The sequence below is a fragment of the Columba livia genome, chromosome 3, assembly GCF_036013475.1.
Source record: "Columba livia isolate bColLiv1 breed racing homer chromosome 3, bColLiv1.pat.W.v2, whole genome shotgun sequence".
NCBI lineage: Eukaryota > Metazoa > Chordata > Aves > Columbiformes > Columbidae > Columba > Columba livia.
The window spans coordinates 72,461,100-72,482,417 of NC_088604.1; the positions used below are offsets into that span (position 1 = coordinate 72,461,100).

The following is a 21,318-nucleotide window of genomic DNA, read 5'->3' on the forward strand; positions in this document are numbered from 1 at the left end:
TTTTTCTTCTTTCCTACTTTTCCCCTTTTTTCCCGTTCTTTCCACGTTTTGTACTGCTATCTCCATACTTTCCTCTGAATTTCTTTGCTTACTGTAGCAGCCCTTGCCTTTTCTCTTGCAGCAACAGCCCAGGCTCCAAGGATTATTACTGGGCCTGCGCCTGTTCTCCCGCCAGCTGCCCTGCGTACTCCTACGCCTGCTGGCCCTACCATAATGCCTTTGATCAGACAAATACAAACCGCTGTCATGCCAAACGGAACTCCTCATCCCACCGCTGCAATAGTTCCACCTGGACCCGAAGCTGGTTTAATTTACACACCGTATGAATACCCCTACACGCTGGCACCAGCTACATCAATCCTTGAGTATCCCATTGAACCTAGTGGTGTATTAGGTAAGATCTTTGTCCGCGCATGACTGGAGAATATATTGCGTATGTTTTTATTATATTTGCAAGGTAGAAGTCATGGGGCTCAAAGAAAAAAATTTGAAGCAACAATCTTATCTCTCAGGTATCTCAAAACTGCCTAGGAAAACTGCTCAAATGGTATAACTCTTAAACATTTTAAGTGTATTTTGCCTTATTAAATGTGTGTATTTAGTATATTAATATTACAGAAAATATTAATGCTTGTATGACACTAGGTGATGGATACATAGGCAAGAAAATAAAGACTAAATACAAGTCTGCATCTATGATACATCATTTGGGCTCCCATAAATGCCAGATTGGTTTGTGATCTCTTTAACATAGGTTAGTTTCCAGTAATCTTTGGAAGATGGAACTTCCTATTTTGCTATACCTTTTTAGTGGCAAAACTGGAGAGAATGGAAAGGTTTTTTTAAGTTTTTTGGAGTTTTCGCTTCTTTTTTTACGACACAACTCATAATCTCTCCTTGGTGTCAGAAAGCTGTGAATTATCTTGTAAGCAGAAAATAGTTTCAGTGAATGAATATAAAGCAAACTTAAGTTCTGACCGAAGCATGATACAATTAACAACTTTATAATGTCTTCTTTTATATACATTGGATTGAAATGCCCATCATTCCTAATGTTTCAGATCATTGACTTGCTCTATGAAGGCTAGAATGATAAAGAAGCCATGACAATTCAGTTAACTGCTCAATATGAAACAAGCAGTTCCAATATTTTCTTCCTTCCTTACCATCTACAGAATTTAAATATTTTCTCTTCAGTTTGTTTTGAACTGCATATGACCTTGGTGCTGCATAATGTTGATTTTATAGGACTTTGATCTTAGTTTGTTCAGTGTCAGTTATTGATTTACACAAATTCTAAACATCTCTAATGAACACTGGACAATAAGGTTCAAAGTCAATATTTTGTTGAAAGTATTGCAAAGAGTCAGTGTTTCACTTACATGACAAATACTTGTTATCTGCATGTGCGCGTGTTTCCACATTATGTTTTGTACAGTAAAAAAGAAAATGTATTTCAGACATCTGCCTTTCAGGATTAGTGTATCAATAGCAAAAATTTTAGTAGGACAAAGGTATGCAGTGGGTCTGTCTCTGAGCAGCCTATGGTTGTTGTCTGTTACCCCCCAGCTAAAATTCACTGAATGATCATGTCATCATTCATTAATTTCTCACAAACATGTAAATATTCTTCCCAGCTCATTCATTTCCAATGTCTGAGTCCACTTGTAATACGTCCTGTGGTAAAGTCACAGTTACAGGCATCGTCACAGTAGCTGTCAGTTGTTGGTTAGTGGCAAACCCCTTTCCTGAATCCGGTTAATAGCAAGTAAATAAATACATCGTTTCATACTAATAGTACGATGCAGAGAACTTTGATTTCTTGCAGAATCTTCTGCAGAGAAGGGAGGGGAAAATTACTCCTAAAATGGCATCTGATACCATTGCATACTTATGGGCTCAGCTGTGAGAGCACAGATGTATTGCCCAAAACAGATCTCACCAAATAATCTTATTTAAAGAAGGAAAGGGGCGGGGGGGGAAAGACCACACTCCCAGTTTGGTAGCGATAGAATCAATAACTCTTAATACATGACTCTATCATCTGGGCAGGTGTATGGAGTTAATTGAATTAAATTAGTTTTTTGTTGAGTTTCATGCAGTAATACACTTAGTCTCATGAATAATGTGCTAAACTTAGCCAATTTTTGTGGTGGACCTCTAGGATGTCTTAAAATAATTCTGTTAAAAATGGCAGAGTAATGCATCCCTGTAAGTATTTTGGGGGATGTTGATGTTGAGATCAAATTTTAGTTGGTGACTAACTTACAATTCCCTTCCTTTTATCTTCAGGTATGGCTTTCCCAACGAAAGGCTAAGAATTCAAGAACGGTCTTAACTGATCCTTCATCAGATCTGAATTTTAACAAATGCTTAGTTTCAGCAGCCTTGAAAAAAGCTTGGCCTAGCAGTCAGTGACTTACTTGCACTTTTTTGCACATAGATTTAAAATAAATTAGTGCTATTAATTTGGATTAGCTCCTATTATTACAGAGTAGCTGTAATTTATGAGTGTATAGTAGTATACTGACTGCTAAGTGTTCTATATAGTGTTTGCTTTACTAATCACCTAATTCATTGCAGTTCATACTTACTGATTTAAAGTTTAAAATCACAATCTGTAGGCTTGAAGAATTGCTTTAAAACTTTTTTTTTGTGGTAGAACTGGAAGTGATCTTAAGGTTAGCAAATAATTGTCAGTATTAAAAGATGGCATTATTTAAAATAGTCCTGCTGCAAGAAAGGCACTTCAGTGAATATGTGACTAGTAAAGCTTATATGTGCTTGGGTCTAATAGATTTCATGAAATACTGTAATTTTGGGATTGTAAATGAATGGATTAAACAGGTTAAGGCCAGGATGTTTAAAAGAAATGCAATATTAATCTGCACAGATAACTTCTTTTTAAGATTAAGATTTGAAACTACTGTGCCTTAACTTGTTGCTTTTCTTAAAATGAACTTTTGTAGTTAATGATCATTTAAATCCATTTTGATAAACCTGCTGTTAATGTTTTCTTTGAATGTTTTCTAACTTTGTCTTGGTAATTGCAATTTAACTAGGTGCGGTGGCTACTAAAGTTCGAAGGCACGATATGCGTGTCCATCCTTACCAAAGGATTGTGACCGCAGACCGAGGTTAGTTTAGTTCTGCAGTTCTTGTTTGTAAGAAGTGCTCTGAGTGTACATGAGATTTGCAACACCACAGCTGGTTAACCAAATACCCTATTTTTGACCCATTCATTCTTTTTCTCAAAGAACTGAAGAGTTAATATTTTAAAGCTCTGGGAACGCTTGCGGATTTAAAAGCATTTTGTAAACTTTGCTTTCCCAGCTCAAATGTATAAATTTAGTGGTATATTTAATACAAATGCCATAACTGATTCCCTTTTAGGAATATTAAAGATCCGTCTTCATCAGGAAACACTATGAATTCAGTGCTGCAATAATTAATCTGGTTGTGACCCCCCTCCCCCCATTTGTTCTTTTAATTGATTTGGAAATATCAGATTGGTGTTGCAAAATAAAATGAATGGATGGTTGCTTAATGAGAAAGAAGTAAAGGAATAAATGCCTCCTGTCTGTGTCTGGAGAAATCTGAAGATTTAGATTCCTTTTTTTCAATAAACTTTTGAGCCACTGTACTGTATATTTTGAGGAGGATGCATGTTCTCAGATACCTGACTGAATTCAGAAAGGTAAGGGCTGTGAAGATAATACTTCAAAAGTTGTTTAAGTTTGAGTTACTAAGGCTAGGGGAAGGAAGGGTGTTTTGGTTTTTTCGCCAAAATCTATTGCTTGTTATTTGCCTTTTGCTGCTAAAATGTATAACCTGAAGGAGAAGCAACTTTTGAAGTCCTGTTGGTGAGATGACATCCAATATTTGGGCATCTCTCTTTAACCCTTGAATGGAAAGTAAATCTTCATTTTTCTCCTTTTCCTCAAGTGTAATGCCTTTGGACCCCTGAATGAAGTATTTAAGCTTATTGAGACAAGTGATATTTTTCGGTTTATTGACATTGGCTAGGGAGTAGTGTGTGGGCTGAATTCTTATCCCATCTCTGCTGCTGACTCATTGTGGGTTTCGGCAAGTCATTTAATCTCTCTGTATATGTTTTCCCATCTGTAAAATAAGGGTAATAATACTTCCCTACCTCACAGGGGTGTTGTGGGGGTTCTCGTTTTGTACAGGGCTTTGAGGATGCAAAGCGTTATGTGTCAAGTATTATTATTCTGCTCTCATCAAATTCGGTGTTGTGCAGGCTTCCATGATACTGGAATATTCAAAAGCCAAATTCAGGTGACAGATCTGACATCTCTTAACATCTACTACACTTCACTTCTCACAACCTTCCATAAATTAACTACAAGAAACATTACAGATTTCAGTCAACACTATAAAAAGGGGCCCTTCTGGATATTTGCTATATTTATGTAACACTTTGATCTTTCATATGATCTTATGCTTTACAGAAAGTGTAAAGCTGACAACAAGACACTTAAGCTTTCTAGAAGATTGCTTTTTCTTTTATATCACCACACACTATTTACAAACCATTGGCTTGTTCTCATTTTTTGAGAATTTTTCAATGGGAAACAGGGTATAATCAGAATAAGATCATAGCCCATGTTTATAGGAAAAAAAAAAAGAAAAAAAAATAGGAAAAGGATTAAAATTTACTCTGTCAAGATAATGGCTGGTAAGGATTTGGTTGTCTTAAGTTTGACTTGATGCTATAAAAATAAGTTTTTGCTAATGGTCTTTCATGATCTGCAATGGTAGATTCAGGTGACAGGTGAGACTACCTTTTTTGTTGAATTAGGTATTTGCCTCAGACAACTAGTAAATATATTGATAAAGCACAAAGCGTGGGGAGAATGCCGGTCCATAGTTTAAGTTCATCATCATCATTTTAGTGTTTACTCAACATAGATTTCAAATATTTTGCAAAGGGCCTAGATGTTTTGCCTGGGTCACTTACTGAAATCAATTATATACTTTCACCTTCTTTCAAAATACAGCCATTTTCTGATAGTACAGTTTTTATCTCTATTGGAAGCCCACTGTCTTACGTAGATACATACACATGGCTTATCTTCTGGAGAATAAGTCATGCATACTTCTCTCTTATAGCATGAAAACCATGCTGATATTGCAGGAGAACATTATTTTAAAGTTTTATCTAGATAATCCCAGTGTGTATTAAGAAACTTACACAAAGTTAATATTACAGCTGTACTCCGTTGTATTTCAAATTTGAAATCCTTAGGTTATCACTGCACAGATCTAACAGTTTCACAAAAGGTTTTGAAGGGAAATTTGTTCTGCAATAAAGCAATTTCTTTTAATGTGCTAAAATTACATTGTATAATCAAAATAATCTCATTATTTGCCATATTCACTAATTTGGTTGGTCTGTCACCAATATATTTCTATAGCTATAACCATGAAAGACAATGTCAGCAAACCGAAATACTTTTTTTAATGTGTAAACTTTTTTTTTATATATAGTTAAATGTCACTAAATCTATATTTGCATTCATTGGGTCTAAAGTTTTCTTTCATTCTAAATCAACTTTCAGATGACTTTTTGTAGTACTACTGCATTCACTTTTAAAGTAGGTTTTTATTCTCTGCATAGTTGGTTTTTGGTTTTGTTTTTTTTTTTTGGTTTTTGTTTTTAGAGTTAAGCACTGCATTTAAAGCAAGAATCCCCAAATGTGTAAATGTTTCTCAACTAAGCATTTAGAATTGGTGAAGAGTTAAAAAATATAGCTCATTTTAACTCAAAATAAAACCCCAGTATATAAATAATACAAAATGGAATTTGACGTATATAACAGACAGACTGACTGATTTAATTGTAATAAACTGTAAATGGTGTTGCACAGTTGACAAACCTGTGTGTACTGTAGAAGGCCAGAGACTTGGCAGAGGATGTATCACAGGTGTACTGGTATTTTTAAAAGGTAGCTTGCTTTGATTATAAACTCCACAAGAAATATTAATGCTAAGAATTTTCTTGAATGTTTTATTGAAACAAACTGTCACATAATTTATAAATAAATTTTAATACCATTTAATCAAAATTGTAATCAGTATCAAGATGCTTTAAGAGTCTGTTTCTAGTATACCTGTAAAGTGGTGAGATTGTGCCACATCAAATATTTATTTTTATTTTTGAAACAGCCATTTTAATTTAAACAAATCCCACCTAGAGTGATTCTGCAAAAATTCAGGGAGCATGTGGTCTCATTTACGTTACAGTAGCAATTTTTCATAGTGTTACGAAGTGAGCGCTAAATGATAGGCCATTTTAATTATGTGAAAGTAAATCAGCCCACGAGAAAGATTGCGAAATCGATGCTATCTGTGAATATTGCACCTACTGGACTTCATTTTATGTGATGGCACAAATCTGAGTTTGCACTGAATACCTTTCTCACTTTCATCTCCTCTGCCGTAGTCAAAATGGCAACAGTACAAAAACTTTATCAACCTCAGAATTTATTAGCTATAATTAAGCTGTTGAACGAGTCTTAAAAAAATAAAAAAAATAAAAAAAAAATCATACTACTGTTAAGTGGACCAAGTTTGGTGAAGGAGAGTGTGAGAGAATGATTAAAGAAGGAACAGCTCAAGAACATTGGGAATGATAACTTTCCACTTGAGAACTTTTTTATGTTTTACTGTAATTTTTTTGTGATTTTGGGTTTTAATTTTTGTTTTATTTGGGTTTTTTTTTTTTTTTGTTTATTGCAAAAGAAAATAGTATTTACAGGTGGCTTCTTTTAAAATATAAAAATATAAAGCAGGAATGTATATGAAATGTCAGATTTTATTGTATTTGCAGAGTATTAGCTTTGAAAATGAATAAAGAGAGCTGTTTGTAGTTTTAAAATGCCTTATTAGTATCAATTAGATATTTTCTCTATTTTTTGATGTACTTAGAGCTTTTTAAGTATAGACTTTAAAATGGCAGGACTTTTACAGTGTTTACATGCAAGTGCATTTTATAAGTGTCCTATATGTGTAAAATAGTATTTTGAACAGGAAAGTGCTGGCTAAAGTAGCAGGCTGAGCGTTTTCCTGGTTCCCACGATGATGCCTACGTTGCTAGACTACAGTTTAGTATTGCTTTGTATCATGAGGCCAAGAAATTCCATGTCGTTTGTAAATAGAATAAATGAAAGGCAATAAAAAATTTATTGAACAAAAACCCTTTGTTTGGCCCCTAGTTTGTTGAACCAAATTGTTTCTCTAAGTCGAGAATTCCTTAGATGACTCCATTCTTTTAACAATCAGTTATTAATAATCACATCCATCATTAATAGTTGCTTTAATGCTTGCACCTGGGGAGGTACTAATGCTTAATAGCAGTCAGATACTGATGCTGTGCACTGACTGTTCCAGAAATCTTCTACCCAGTTCCAAAACTGTTCATTGTGTTTTGTTTTCCAATTTCCTTCATCGACTGCTACTAACCATTAGTCGTTAGTCGTATTTTATCTCTATTTCTCCTGTTAACCGGTTTTGTGGGAGCGGGCTTCTCCTTCACGTGTCCAAATCATGATGGAGGGCTGTCATGATTTTATTGCATTCTGTAGATGGTGTCGATCAGTATGTCAGAATTAAACATGCTTGTTTTTTTATTAGTTGTGATTAGTTTTCATGTTGTCATTAAGCCGTCACTAGCTGGAACTAATCTCTTCTCTATCTTTTCTTTCTTTTTTTTTTTTTGTTTTGTTTTTTATTTTTTTATTATTTTTTTTTTTATTTTTTTTGTTTCTAACCACCCAGCCGCCACCGGCAACTAACCTATGACCTTCTGACCTCTGAACTCTTCACCCAATGATGACCTGACCATGCCTGCCTGCTGATCAGTTAACTGGTAAACGCCTTTGCTTGCCTGTCTTCAGTGCAGCGAGCTGGGGCACTTGTCCGTTCGTCTTACCATCTAACAAAACAGACAAAGAAATTGTTGTCCTCCAACTCCGCTTTTTGTTGTTCTCCTGTTTGGGTGAAAGTGGTTCTAGAACCTGCACTGAATAGTAGTAAAGCAATAAGGTCCAACTCATCCCTCCGCACTGATCATCCTCTAGTGTCCCGCCCCAAGCGAACGGTAAGGAGGCCTCGCACCCCATGGAGACAGATGTCCCTTAACTACCCGATGACAGAGGCAGTTACTGTGAGAGACTTCTAGGAATATTTTTCTTCTCAAAAAAAACAAAAAACAAACAAAAAAAAAGAAGTCCGAGCTCTCTCTGAATGTACTGTGTGATGATGCATCATGCATGAACCTTTGGTCAGGGATGTCATTGGGGAAGGGATTCCAAAAAGTATTCAAAATTTGATATGCTGTTTAGTCACTACCGGTGCCCTCGCAGGGCAGATGTTGCAGCCTTTTTTCTATTGCCTGCCAAATTGGACGTTTTAAAGGAAAGTGTGCCATGAAATGCAGATTACGATGGCTTTTCAGAAGTACATTAATGCAGAGAACAAAACAGCAACACTATTGAAGCGAAATCTGAGTTTAAATTATTTTAACCATATTTTAATCTCCTTGGAAGAGTACATGAGAACAAGGTACATGCATTATGTGTCACATTACTGGGCAAACTGTTCAAATATTTTTTTTAAACCTCCCTGTATAGAAAAAATTTCATTAAGGATGTAAAAGCCATGCTTGCCTATTTGCTGTATACATGTAATGAAATTGTAGATAAAGTGTAGTGCATTGAAACAAAATGAACAAAAAAGTAGATACTTTTACTATACAAGGGTGCTGGTGCAGAAAAAAATATATTTTTGGAAATGTAGCATTTTATACTTTCAAGTGTTATAAAAAAAAGAAAAAAAGAACAAAGAAACCCTTTATTTCATTAAATGATTTTTTCTGGTGGTTGTCAAGAAACAAAAGACCAAAAGAGCCTTTTAGTCTTTCTTTTTTATTTTTTAAGTATTGGAATAAGTCTAAAGAAAAGGAAGTGCCTTATTTTCTTCATGGTCATTTAGTCAAATGTCTTGTATAATCAGCTTCTCCCTCAGACAAGTTACTGCATGCCACTCAGTCGCCCAGTATGTGAAAGAAGCTGTGAGGAAAGACAAATGATGAGTTGACCATATTAATTACCTGATTTTTGCCACACTAGTGTGATGTGACTTTGCCAAAATCTCGTTACGTGAAATATTTGCTAAGTTTTTGTCAAAGCAGCCCATCATTATTTCAGCCACTCGACTTCTAAATCATAGCAAATGCCGTACTTGTGCAAAGTAAACCAAAGGGTTCTGTGACACTGACCGTCTCATGCTAAATGAGAGTCTTAGCTGACAAATGTTTGTAGAGCTGGAAGTATGTCCTTTTTGTTCAGGGATGGAGAGGAGTTTTCTTCGTTATGGTTGGAATAAAAATACATCAAATACAGTAGGCTTCAGCATCACCCAAAAAAACGATGTTCTGTGGAAAATGGAAGTGCTTCGCTAGTTTTCAGTTACAGTCTGAGCCTGTCCCCAGTTTTCACAGGCAGCTCCTGCAGTGGCAAACAACGTGCAAGTTATTGTTTTTCAGCTCCTCTTTGTTAGATCTGCCCGCTGGTTTTTCTTCATGAGATAAGCAGGAGAGGGACATCAGCCAACTGTTTGAAGTCCAGCTATGCTTTATTTTTAACCTTTATTTCCACATGCGATTCCTATAGCTGGGCAACTGCCAGAGCTGAAGCTGTTGGACACACAGTATTCAGTTCTGAAAACATTAAGTATTACTTTGCGTGAGGCTCAGTGCTAAACTTGGCAAATATCAGGTGATAACTTTATTCCCCTCTCGTCAACTTATTCTCCTCCTGCAAATCTTCACAGCTTCCAAATGAAAGGTCAATAGTAAGCTAAGAGGGCTTACATTTTTAAGCACCTGCATGGTGACCTCATCTAACATCTTGTCTCACCTGGAAAGAATTATCAGTTTATTTACTATGCAATAGACATTCATCCTTTCGTATTCAGCTAGCTTTTTGTTTATTGTGCCACTGGCTTTGTCTTCCTGTTACACATACAGTTGCGTTGTTTTTACTTACAGTATATGCTGTGCCATTTTGATTTTATTTTGGTTGGTTGGTTGAATAAACTTGCGACACTCAAACATTTGAAGAGAGATTTGCTAAAACAATACCAGTATTTGATCCGGTTTCATCTCAAGTATGGTAAAACCCGGACATTTTAGATGTTTATCAAAGGTCTTTTACTGGGGGGGGAGGGGGAGTGTATGAAATAGATGTGTGACATGTGAAAGTAATGTTTGCTCTGAACAAACTTCTGAAAACTTAGTTGACAAAATTTTGGATCAACTTAAAAAAAAAAAGCATGACTTTTGAAATCTCTGAATGCCTTGGTTCTCAGTATTATCATTCTTTAATGACTTTTTCTTTATTAAACTAAGTAGTTTTAAGACTTCTTTCTGACAGTATTATGTAATTTTTTTAGAGTGGGTAGATGGGAGTGTCGCTTGTATGTAACCGTACAGATGACATGTATTTGTCTATTCTTTATTATCTTAGTAGTTTCATGCTATGTATGTACCATAACCAACCTATTGCCTATGAGAAACATGTAAGATAATGTATTTACAGCCATTGTTACAAGTTTATAATGTATTTTTCTATCTTGTTTTATATGTATGTTATATAACATTCAAAAGAATTTTTTTCCTGATTGAGAAAAAAGGATACAAAATGCAAAACCCACAATTTTGATAACTGAAAAATTGCCAATTGTTTTGCAGTACTTTATTATATTGGGAGTGTTGTCTTTCTTGGGCTTTTAGTTAGCTACTGGATGAATACATTAGACATTTGGGTTTTAGTTGGGTTTTTACATAGCTTGCATTTTAATTCTTTGGTTCTTTGCTGTTTCTATTAACCCATAGCATTATTTTAATAAATGTTATAATACCAACCTACTAACTCTGGACTATGTCTGTTTATTAACCATTACATGTTTAATTAAAATAAACAAATAAAGATGGAAGAATGTAAAGTCTTGAGTTACTGGACTAACCCTGAAGAACGTGACCACAGATAACACAACGTGACTTGTTTTTATGTTGTTTGTCGGCTGACATTCTGCACACTACTATTACGTTGGCTTTGGTCATTCTGACCTTTTACCTGGGGGAGTAGGTGCCAGTAGAAATGGGAACAAAGTAGCGTTTTTTGAGGCATTCTTCTCATAGAGTCTTGCCACTCGCCTTTCAGCATCTGCATTACTAATTCCACACTTTCTTTTCCCTTCTCTAAAATAATTACTGTCGGCTCACAGCAAAAGAGCAAAGATGCCAGTGCATTGGTAAATTGTGATGGTGTACAGAAACCAGTTTGATTCTTTGTTGAACCATTCAGAGGTTGCAGTTAATCTCACAGGAATTAGTGATTTGTTGCTGTTGGCACCTGATTCACTGTTGCATCATGTGACATTTCTAAGCACAAAATACTTCTAGATAGAAGTACAGCAAAATACGAAGTCTGGGGCTTTTCCTTGCCAGAAGTGACTTAGTTTCTTCGTGCCACACTATTTTTAAGTAACTTTTTTTTGATGCTTCTGCTGTGGTCTGTCAGTATTGCCTAGCTCAGGGGAGTGCAATTTCTGTAAGCCAAAGGTCAAACTGGATCATTTCCTAATGATTGCAGAAAGTACAAAAATACACCTTTTCTCTAAATTACCAAGCAACTGCCATTTCAACTTCCAGGGCTGCCTTTATGTGATCTTTATCCTTGCAGATGACTGTACCAATATGAATGCAGGGAATTGGAATGGTGAAAATGCTATTTTGAATGTACATCTATGCAAATATTTTTACGGATCAACATTTCTCAAAGCTTCTGCTGTCTGAGGCTCTTTTATATAGCCTGGGTCATCTTCCTAGATTTGTAATCTTAACAGTAGTCACAGCTAATGTCAAGGGACATCCTCAATATAAGTAACTCTTCAGATGTCAACAGTTTTTGTGAAAGCCCATTTTTTTTTCTGTAAATAATAAAAATTCAGATGAGTCTTTGCATCTATTCAGATGCATTCTTCACTTTCAAGCGATGTATCTTGAAATCCATGCAATATAAAAATTATTTTTTAAAAGTTCTCACAGTGTTGGTAGTAATTAAAATAGAATGCATCTTTATTTTATGGAGAAAAATAGCTCCAATGAAGATGATTGTTAGTTTCTTAATGGCATGTAGCTCTTTGTTTCAGAAAAACATAGGTACAGCTGAAATATTAATACATTTAGAATAGTTTCACTTGTACAGAATTTCTTTAAGTTTGACAGATCATGAATAGGTTACTATCCCAAAAGTCACCTACTGGCAGATGATAAAAAAATTAGAAGTATACAACAGGTGACATCAGAACCTTTTGATTGGATAATCGCACTGGTGGTGTTTTAGAGCCAATAATTTATATCCCTAAAGATTTTATCAGAGACATATATTTAACTTGGTGAAGTACTGTCTCCAGCCTAGTTAAAGCTATTCAGATGGGACAAAAGATTAGTATTTATATTGAAGAATACTTCTATTCCCAGAACTGCTGCTTTTCTGTAATATTTTTATTATTTTGTATTTTATTAGATACGAACTACTGTCATACTTTGTCCACAGTGCATTTTCATCTCATTCTTCTTCATATGCAGTAGCAGAAGTTGCTGTAAGTTTTGAAGTACTTTAAAGCTGAAGGACAGCCAAAAATGAAAACTATACTGATTATTGTTGTCCACCACATGCATTTCTGAGTTTACCTAAGTGCCTGTCTGAACATTTAACTGTTTTATACATTGCGTACAGGAAAGATGTTTAGAACTGGATTTGAGGATGGCTTCAATATTGCTACATCACTGAAGCTAGTTTGTTCTTTTTCTTTATTATTTATTCTGGGGTTAAACTGTCCTAACATTTGAAAGATCATACATTGAAGTCAATTAGAGAATTGATGTTCCATCCCAAAAAGGGCTTTATCCCAGGGTTTGGTTTTGTTTTGTTTTGTTTTTCTGAAGCAGATCAGAATATAAACTTAAAACATGGAGCCTTTCGAATTAAAATCTGAGCAATGCTATTCACTTCTTCAAAGTGAACTGTGGTACCACAGGACACCAAATCTGGTTTCTCTGAGAGTAATTTTTTTTTTTTTGATGTTTTCAATCCACAATATATTTCATAGTCTTCAGGGACATCTTTCAAATGTTTTTAATGAGAGCACGTTAAGTGTATGCTGATGATATTTTATTTGAACATATCTTTTAAAACTATATACAAATTATGTGTGTAACGAATGGTTTATTCCCAGATTGTACTCTTTGATGGGGGACCACTAAAAGGTTTTCTGCCCTAAAAATGCAGGGAAACACTGAAGTGTGTTGCCATCCATTAATAAATTATCTTGGAGGAAACATAAGTATACAAAACTTAATTCTTTGTGTCCAGGTCAAGATAGCAATTACCATAAATAGCACATTGTGCAGAATAGAATCTGAGTAACACATTCCTAGGGTTGAAAGTACATCATTGTTATTGGAATATTTCTATTTTGTTTTTAATATATTTGATATATTTTTCTAAAATGCTATTAATGAAATACTGTCCAAATAACCCCTGAACCGTAACATTAACACGTGGTAATCAATGCTGAATCAAACTGGTTAACGCAAGTACAGCGCTCTTCCTTCTCTGTGCCTGCGCACTAATTGCAGGTGGTGGGTTGTGCCTGGGAGGGGGTGCTGGGCGCAGCGGGTCGCGGTGCCAGCGGCCCCGCGTCCGGCTGTGACAACACGCTGACCGGGAGGAATCCGACTCCCGAAGCAAAGATTAACTGAGATCTGGAACTCTTAGAAGAATTAATTGAAAAAAACGGCAATAACAAACCAATATCTATACGGATATGCTTTGACTTGTATTATGGCAGTTTGTGTGAAACATTTAAGGTGTTGTTTGTGCAAAATAATGTATTCTGAGGGGAGAAACAAACATGGACATTGCCAAAACACATGTAAATAAAACACCATTTATGGCTGTACATTATGTGCAATAAAGTAACTGGAAAAAGTGCATGTACTTTATCCTCAAAAGCAAACTGACAGCTCTCAAAGCTGTAGCTATAGTTTTATTTTCTGAAAAGTTAAATTTCATTCTGTATCTAAACAGCAGAATAAAGAATGTACATTTTTCACACTTCAATTTTCATTAATGCTTTTAGCAGTGTTATGAAAGATGTTAATTGTTGGAGAAGCTTAAATTTTCATGGTCATCTGATTACCAGGGTATTTTTTACTTAGCTGTTTCTTATTGCATATGCTGCTGTTATCTGTAACTGTAAGTGAGGCAAGTATGCGTTACATACCTAAACATGTAATACACATTTTGAATATAGATTTGTGGACTCACCAATTCCATAGATTTTATAAAGATGACCGAGTGATTTGGATGTTATTGTACTTCTGTAAGCATCACTGTCACAACTGTTTAGAGCAAATAAGGAAGAGGAGTACTACTCTGTAGTAAAGCCAACATACTGGTTTGGGGTGGGGAGTTCTGGTTACTGTAGAAAATGAAGATAATAAATCTGCCACCCTACCTAGTATGAATCTAGTGAGGAACACTTTGGAGAAGAAATAGATTATGGTGTTTTATCATTTTCTTCAGTATTTATGTGATGATACCTGGTTATATTTTAAGACAATTTCTTTACCAAGGTATTCTTTGCAAAAAAGTCCTCCTGCTTTACACTGTTTAAATAAAAAATGGTTTGCTTCACAAGGAAGTGTACAATAGATAACGTCAAATATGGCATCTCTAGGAGTCTGGTGGAATAGGGGAGCGGAGGCTAAATACCAACATTTAGGTAACACTTTCTGTCCTGCATTTTTCAGGAAGGAAGAAAAATTTGTCATAATTAGTCTTCAAAGGTACCTTCTGTGATGAGTCTCGACAAAGTGGGTGCTCATTCATACCTGAGCTAGCTTTAACCTCGGTAGTTCACAGAATGTAGAGACGCTATTTGACATGTGCCGCTCAAGGAGGCAACGTGGCCCTCGGCAGCTTTGCTGCGCCTGTGCGCTGCAGTGCTAGCCTGCAGGCATCTGCAAACTCCCCCCTTCATCCACACAGACCCCTAGGAAACAACTGTGATGGTCTTCCTTGCCTCCTGCACCAAGTCAGTAATATCTGTCTCTGATCGTGTTTGTGCTAGAAATTGCATTTATTCGTCTGCAAATTAAAGTTAGATGGGGAATTTCATGACTGGAAAATTTCTATCAACAAACTTTTCTACTGCTCTGCTGGCGCTTTCTACATAAGTGGTTTGTTACGTTTATGGAGGATGGCCTCATGTTACTAGATGTCTCCCGAATGTTTTTACTACAGTTGTCATTCCCTTGAGAAAAGAAAAATTTAACCGTTGTCTATGTCAAAATAATGCGAGGCACTCACACCGAAGAGTGCAAAATGCAGTGTCTGAAATTAATGTCTTTGACATTCAGGCCTACCAGCAGAAGTAAGAAGAGGTATTATCCAATTATTTCCTCAGTATACATATCAAATTCTCAAACAGTTAAAAACAGACAACTGACAGCCAGTTCCTCTTGAGCTGAACTCTTCTACAAATTATCAACCACAAGTAACTAGGAGCTCCCCAAGCTATACATTCTGAAGTTTTTGTTGCAAAATAGCATAGCATATATTTTCCTCTTTTAATTTCTGTCACTGCATTTTCAAAGTGTTTTTGTCTTCAGCAACAAACAAGGTTCACTGCTTTTGAATAGTAAGCTGGATAAACTCAGAGGTGAGGTTCAAGGAAAAAACTCCAAGTAATGGCACACCTCAACATTGCATAATTTCAGCAGCTCATCGGTAAACAAACATGCTTTCTCTAAACGTTAAATATTTGTAGACCCCTTAGGCAGACAAGAGGCTAAGTGGAGAAATTACTTTTGTTAGTGGGGTGTTTTCAGAATGAATACTACTGATGTTTCAGTTCACTGGAGATGGCCTTTGTGAAACAGGTGGTACTTCCACTGCCTGAAGCCAGGAAGATCCCAGACCCTCTTGCCGTAGGTCAGTCATTCAGCAAGTTGTCTCTGTGTTACTTCTGATTTCCTCTCGTGGTCTCTTGAGTAAGGAAAATGAAACCTCATGTTTTGTATCCAGATCTTTCTGTATAATATCAAGAAAGATGTATCGGTCTCTACCTTGTAGGGCAGTGTTTTAAAGGGGTATTTTTTAAAATTGAAGTTACTACAGTAAAAAGGTTGTGTGAGCCAAGAGTATTACGGGCATCTTTACAATGAAGATGCTGGGATTGCTATTTTGGAGTCTCAGTCTAGTATATGCATTAGAAATGTAATAATAGTGTAATATATACTTGTTAGTTGTGTACACCTTTTCAACCATGTACCTTGTACAATTAAGAGGTGGTGAAATGACAAGATATTGGAAATCACTCCTATGTATATGCTTTTTAATGGAGTACCTCCTTTTTCAAAGGAAGGTTTTCAGGTCTTGGCCTCAGATGTTAGGTAATATATGATAAAATTGTGAAGCAGGGAGCATAATTTATTTGTTAGCCTACCTGTTAATCTCCAGAAGTCTAAATAATCTGTTACCAGTTCTAAAATGTTACTGCATGTTAATTGCCATGTCAAAATCCATGTCTTCATTTTAACATGGGTGTAATCTGGAGACATTCAGATGCATACTATTCTAGTAAATTTTGAGATTGTTTAATGGTAAATCCCGTACTGCAGAGGGGACCACAGGGCCATTACTGGCATGCTATTGTGTGCCGTTTCCCAAATAACCTTAGTGGTGAGACAATTTTGATTCTTTCCCTGAAATGCAAGGGATTAAGCAGATCTTCAGCTTTGTTTCTGAAAGAAAATAGGAAATGTATACTTATGTGGACTGAAAAAAGGTAATAATGTCAGAGCTTTCAATCTTGTCCTAAACAGATTAATACAATTTTTTTGGACCTTATATGAGCCAGGAGGAGGCAACAAACCTAAACAAGAGCACTGTTTTAAAGAAACCTATGCTATGTTGACAAGAAGTTCATCAGAGACTGTAGGCTGGAATTTTAAGTGAAGAAAATGGAAATAATCTGTCCTTGAAGAGATGGTTTGCCATATCTTCCCATTGACTTAAGCAAGCTTGTTGATTTCTCTATTGGAAGTCTTTCCCTTCTTCAGCGTAATTTGAATTTCATGTTGTTTTCTTCTAAGGTTCTGCTCTGCCCGCTTCTGCGCTGTCTTACATTTCATAGTCAAATTCTCCTTTCATTGGGATGGCCAGGTGGCACAGTTCGTTCTTGGTATATAGGAGGACTACAAGAAAAATTTCAGGTCTAAATCAAGATATGCAAGCATGAGATTATTTAGAAAGACAGTTTTAGTTATTTGTTACTCGGTCCAAGCAGATGGAAGAGGAATGTCTTGATGTCTGTGGCACCAATCTAACTGGGTTTGAGATGCTGATGATTTGTGCAATTTTGGGCAAGACCCTTGCAGCCAAATCCACACGGACACGGTCAACAGAAGGGGGAATTAGGCCTTATTCAGGTGTCAAAATATGGAGCGTGATTACCTAGGTTTTCAACAGAAAAGTCCTTTTATGTTATTCCGTAAATAAAACACCATCCGCTTATCTTCATTTGTCCCTTTTTAGCAACGACATCAACAAAGAAGAAAATCTCTGATACTCAGAGATAGCATGCCTACTCAATGCAGAGGGAAGATACTGGTCCATAAACCCCCGTGTTTCAACCACATCCCCAGTAACTGGCTTGGCAGCTCAGCTGTTTGGGTATGTCTCCCTGTTTTCATGTGCACAAGTGTGAATGGTCACAACTTAGCCTTGTGCATCCCACAGTTATCCATAAAGAAGCTCAGTAGTGTTTCAGTCAAGTATCTTTGTTGCTCTTGTTCTGAATGTCAGTACCTCAGTTGCCTGACGGTGAAATGAAGTGGACAGGAGCACCCCAGCAGAGCATCAGCTGTGGATGACCGCCTCCGAGACTGGGAGTGCTCAAACAGCACAACGCTGAGTGCTCTCCAGCAGCAGCACAGTGCCCAAGTGCCTTATGATCCTGAATGTACTTAAAGTACGCAAGCAAAACTAAATACCTTTAACTTCTTACTTACTCAAACCCATGGTGTAAAAAGGTTACACAATCTCCTAGACCAGCTGAGTCCTACCTCAGACCAGATTGCCTCACTGGGTACCAGCAGTGCCAGGGGTGGCTGTCTCTTGCTTTGGCTGGATTTGTGTTCGGCACTTTCTCCGTCCTGCAGGCTCACTGTGGATGGACTGAGCTACATTCCAGTTTTTCACTGTCGAAAAGTCCAAGGAGAGGTGAAAGGACAGAGGTGCAGCTGCAGGGAACAGCACTGCTTTGTCTCTTCACCAGTGGAAGGTAGAAGCAGGAAGTGCCAATTGCACTTGAGACCCAGCAAGACAGACAAAATGGGATTATATTGCAAATCGGCTTGGTGGAAGTCAGAATTTCCTGATACAACACTGGAGACAGGCATGAGGATAGTACTAGAGTATCTAGCACACTGCTTTTTATTTGTCAGATTATTAGTATCATACAGTGAAATGCCAAGATTGCTTAAATTTTCTGCTGCCTTTTTGAAAATGCCTATCTGCTCCAAGAGCTCTTTGGTGTCCATGGAGCCTGCTGAAGAGTCTGGCACACAGATAGTCTCAGTGGTCTTTGTATGTGCTGAGGTTGTACAGCTTTGAGCTCTTGACTATAGCAATCCCGATACTGTTAGAATACAATTATGGCTTAATACATGATGCCCTTTACAAATCCAGATTTATTATAACACACAGTATATTCAAGGGGCTGGAAAAAGATGCAGCGAGGCAGCATTCTGCATTGCTGTTAAAGGAGCGTGAGTGTTATTGGATGTAGCAGAGGCTAATTGTGACGTACAACATCTCCATTTGAGATCTGAACTATAAAATTGGATAGATTTCTTGAAATCCACATCTAGGTGCTGAATGCTGCCTTTTATTTTATTAGTATTGCTCTTTGACCACGTTTGGGAGCAGAAGCTGGCATAAAACACCAGGTCTCCTGCAATCACGTGAGGTTCTGATTGTTCAGTTTTCAGGTTACCACATGATTTTTGAAACTGAAATGCCCTAAAATAATTAACTTTGATGCAAGAACAATGTTTGGAGCCTCAGGCTTGTAGCTGTGAATGGTTACATTTGGGATGCCAGTTTTGCAGTGAGCCTTCTACTGGCTTCTGAAGGAAAGATGATAAATACTGTTTTTGAGGGACAGAGCTTTGGGTTTCTCAAGGAAGAGTCAGTGTTAGCAGATGTAAACCAGAATCACCTCATTGGCCACACCACTAGTCCCAGGAAAGCCCAATATTAGTTGATGTATCTATCCTTGGTCACACTCAACCACAAGCCACCTGGCAAACAAACACTTGGCCAGCCCCAATAGGTGGAAGGTGGAGAAGCAGGGATTTAGCTCTTCAGTCAAGACTCTTCTAAGATTTTATCTTAGTGAAGTAAACAACTGCATTTTTATTAGTTGTCGTATACATCACAGTGATAATACTAAATTATATTACTGAAGTAGAACTTCCATCTCCTCTGGATTTGTCTTCTGACTTCCCTGTGTGAGGGGACCTTGAAATAAATGATTTTCAGTCTGGGAAGCACCTGATTTAAAACAAAAGTGAAACCAATGAATGAAATAGTCACAACTTCTGACTCTTTTTAGGAGGGATGGAAGCAGTAAATAATGTTGCTTTGAAGCAATTTCTCCCTCGTCATCCCTTTTCCCCTTGCAGTTTGCTGTCACTAATCACTGTAAGCCAGACTCCGCACATTGAAGAATCCTTCAGACAGATTCGGTGGGGCTGCTCATGTGAGTAATTTGCAGGGGCCATCGGGCCCTGTGCTGTCAGTCTCATTTCAGCTATTAATTCTCTGGGCAGGGACTTAACATTTCTTGTTAGTAAAACACTGGGTGCAACTCTGGTGCTGTGCTTTTTATTTTTTTTGCCTTTGTACAGCTCCTTTGCATTCTCTCTCACCTTTTTCTTCACACACAGACACAGGGAGCCCTACAAAAATGAGTAGCAGCAGCTCTGACAAGCAATGTGGATGTGCCTTGTTCCTCAGAGTGACTCCTATGGGCGATTTAGCAATGTCACTCTGGCTCTAAACCTTTTGGGTCAAGAGCCTCACCGCTGATAGTGAGCTGGGAAAGGGAGAGACCAGTTGCAAAGGCAGGAAGGAAAAGTGACATCAGCGGCGAGCGGCAACAGGAGAGTCCGGTTATGCTGGTGAGTCAGCCGAACCTCTTGCTCTGCTTGCTCCTTCCAGCCACATACAGGCATGTGCAGGCAGGGAAAATTCCCAGCTTTGATTGCGTGTGGGGAAAGGACCTGCTTGTGCTGCCACAGCAAACTCTGCTCGCTCAGAATAAAATCTCACAAAGCAGGATTGCCAAAATCCTGGGATGAAATGCTTCTGCTTAATCCCTGACACATCTTGCTCTTTTCACTGAGAGAAAACTAGTCACTTACGGGTTTTTTATTTTGTTTTTTCCCCCAAAAATTATCAGCTTTGATGTGTCTCTAATGGGAATAATGGCAGAGAATGCAAGATCTTCTGTCTGCACTGCTACCTACACACTTGCATATAAATAGCACTTCTGTTTCATAGGTTGGAATAACGGCTGAAGAGAAGTACCAACAGTGCTGTAACTCGTTTCCTTTGTACTGGATCTAATAGGCCTGTGGTAAGAAAAAATACCACTTATGCTTTACTTTAAGGCTGAAACTCATCCGGTGCAGAGGTCTAGCCCTGGGCAGAGGCCCCGCTTCAATCCTGCTAAACCCTCAGACAGGCCTTCCAGGTTCTCCTCCAATGGTTACAGGGATCCAGAGGGGTTTGCATTCTGTTCATGGGTAAAGGCATGTAAATAATACCTTTATGACTCAAGGAATGTCTTGAAATACTCAACCTGATGGCAAACAATTCTACTTTATTGTGTAGATACTTGTTCTGAGCCACATGGCTGGTAAGTCATGAAATATTAATGGCCATGCAAATCTCTTCTTCTGTATCACAAGCTTTTCTGTGTTCCTGACCCCTGACTTCCTTTAATCATCTCGTGGGTGTGTGGTCTGTTACTATTCTGAGACATCTTGTGAACAGGGGCAAAGTAATTACTTGATCCCTGCCTGCTGCAAGAATCTTTTTGAAAAGAAAATGGATAATTTGAGAGATGCTTCCTCCTTGCATTAAAATCAGC

At 37.3% G+C, this 21,318-nt stretch overlaps 1 protein-coding gene across 7 annotated transcripts in view; it reads left to right on the forward strand.

Moving 5' to 3' along the window:
- QKI (QKI, KH domain containing RNA binding) overlaps nt 1–10,955 on the forward strand; it is a 156,554-nt gene extending 145,599 nt beyond the window's left edge. The window contains exons 6-8 of one of the 7 annotated variants that reach the window (XM_065057584.1): nt 98–394; nt 3,063–3,137; nt 7,801–10,955. In XM_065057584.1, the coding sequence (XP_064913656.1) occupies nt 98–394; nt 3,063–3,137; nt 7,801–7,817 (389 nt within the window). In that variant the 3' untranslated portion in view covers nt 7,818–10,955. Of the gene's footprint in view, nt 1–97; nt 406–2,292; nt 7,220–7,800 lie in introns of those variants that run through there. The other 6 variants (XM_065057585.1, XM_065057586.1, XM_065057590.1 and 3 more) reach the window with 6 other exon arrangements.
- Nucleotides 10,956–21,318: the final 10,363 nt, after the last annotated feature.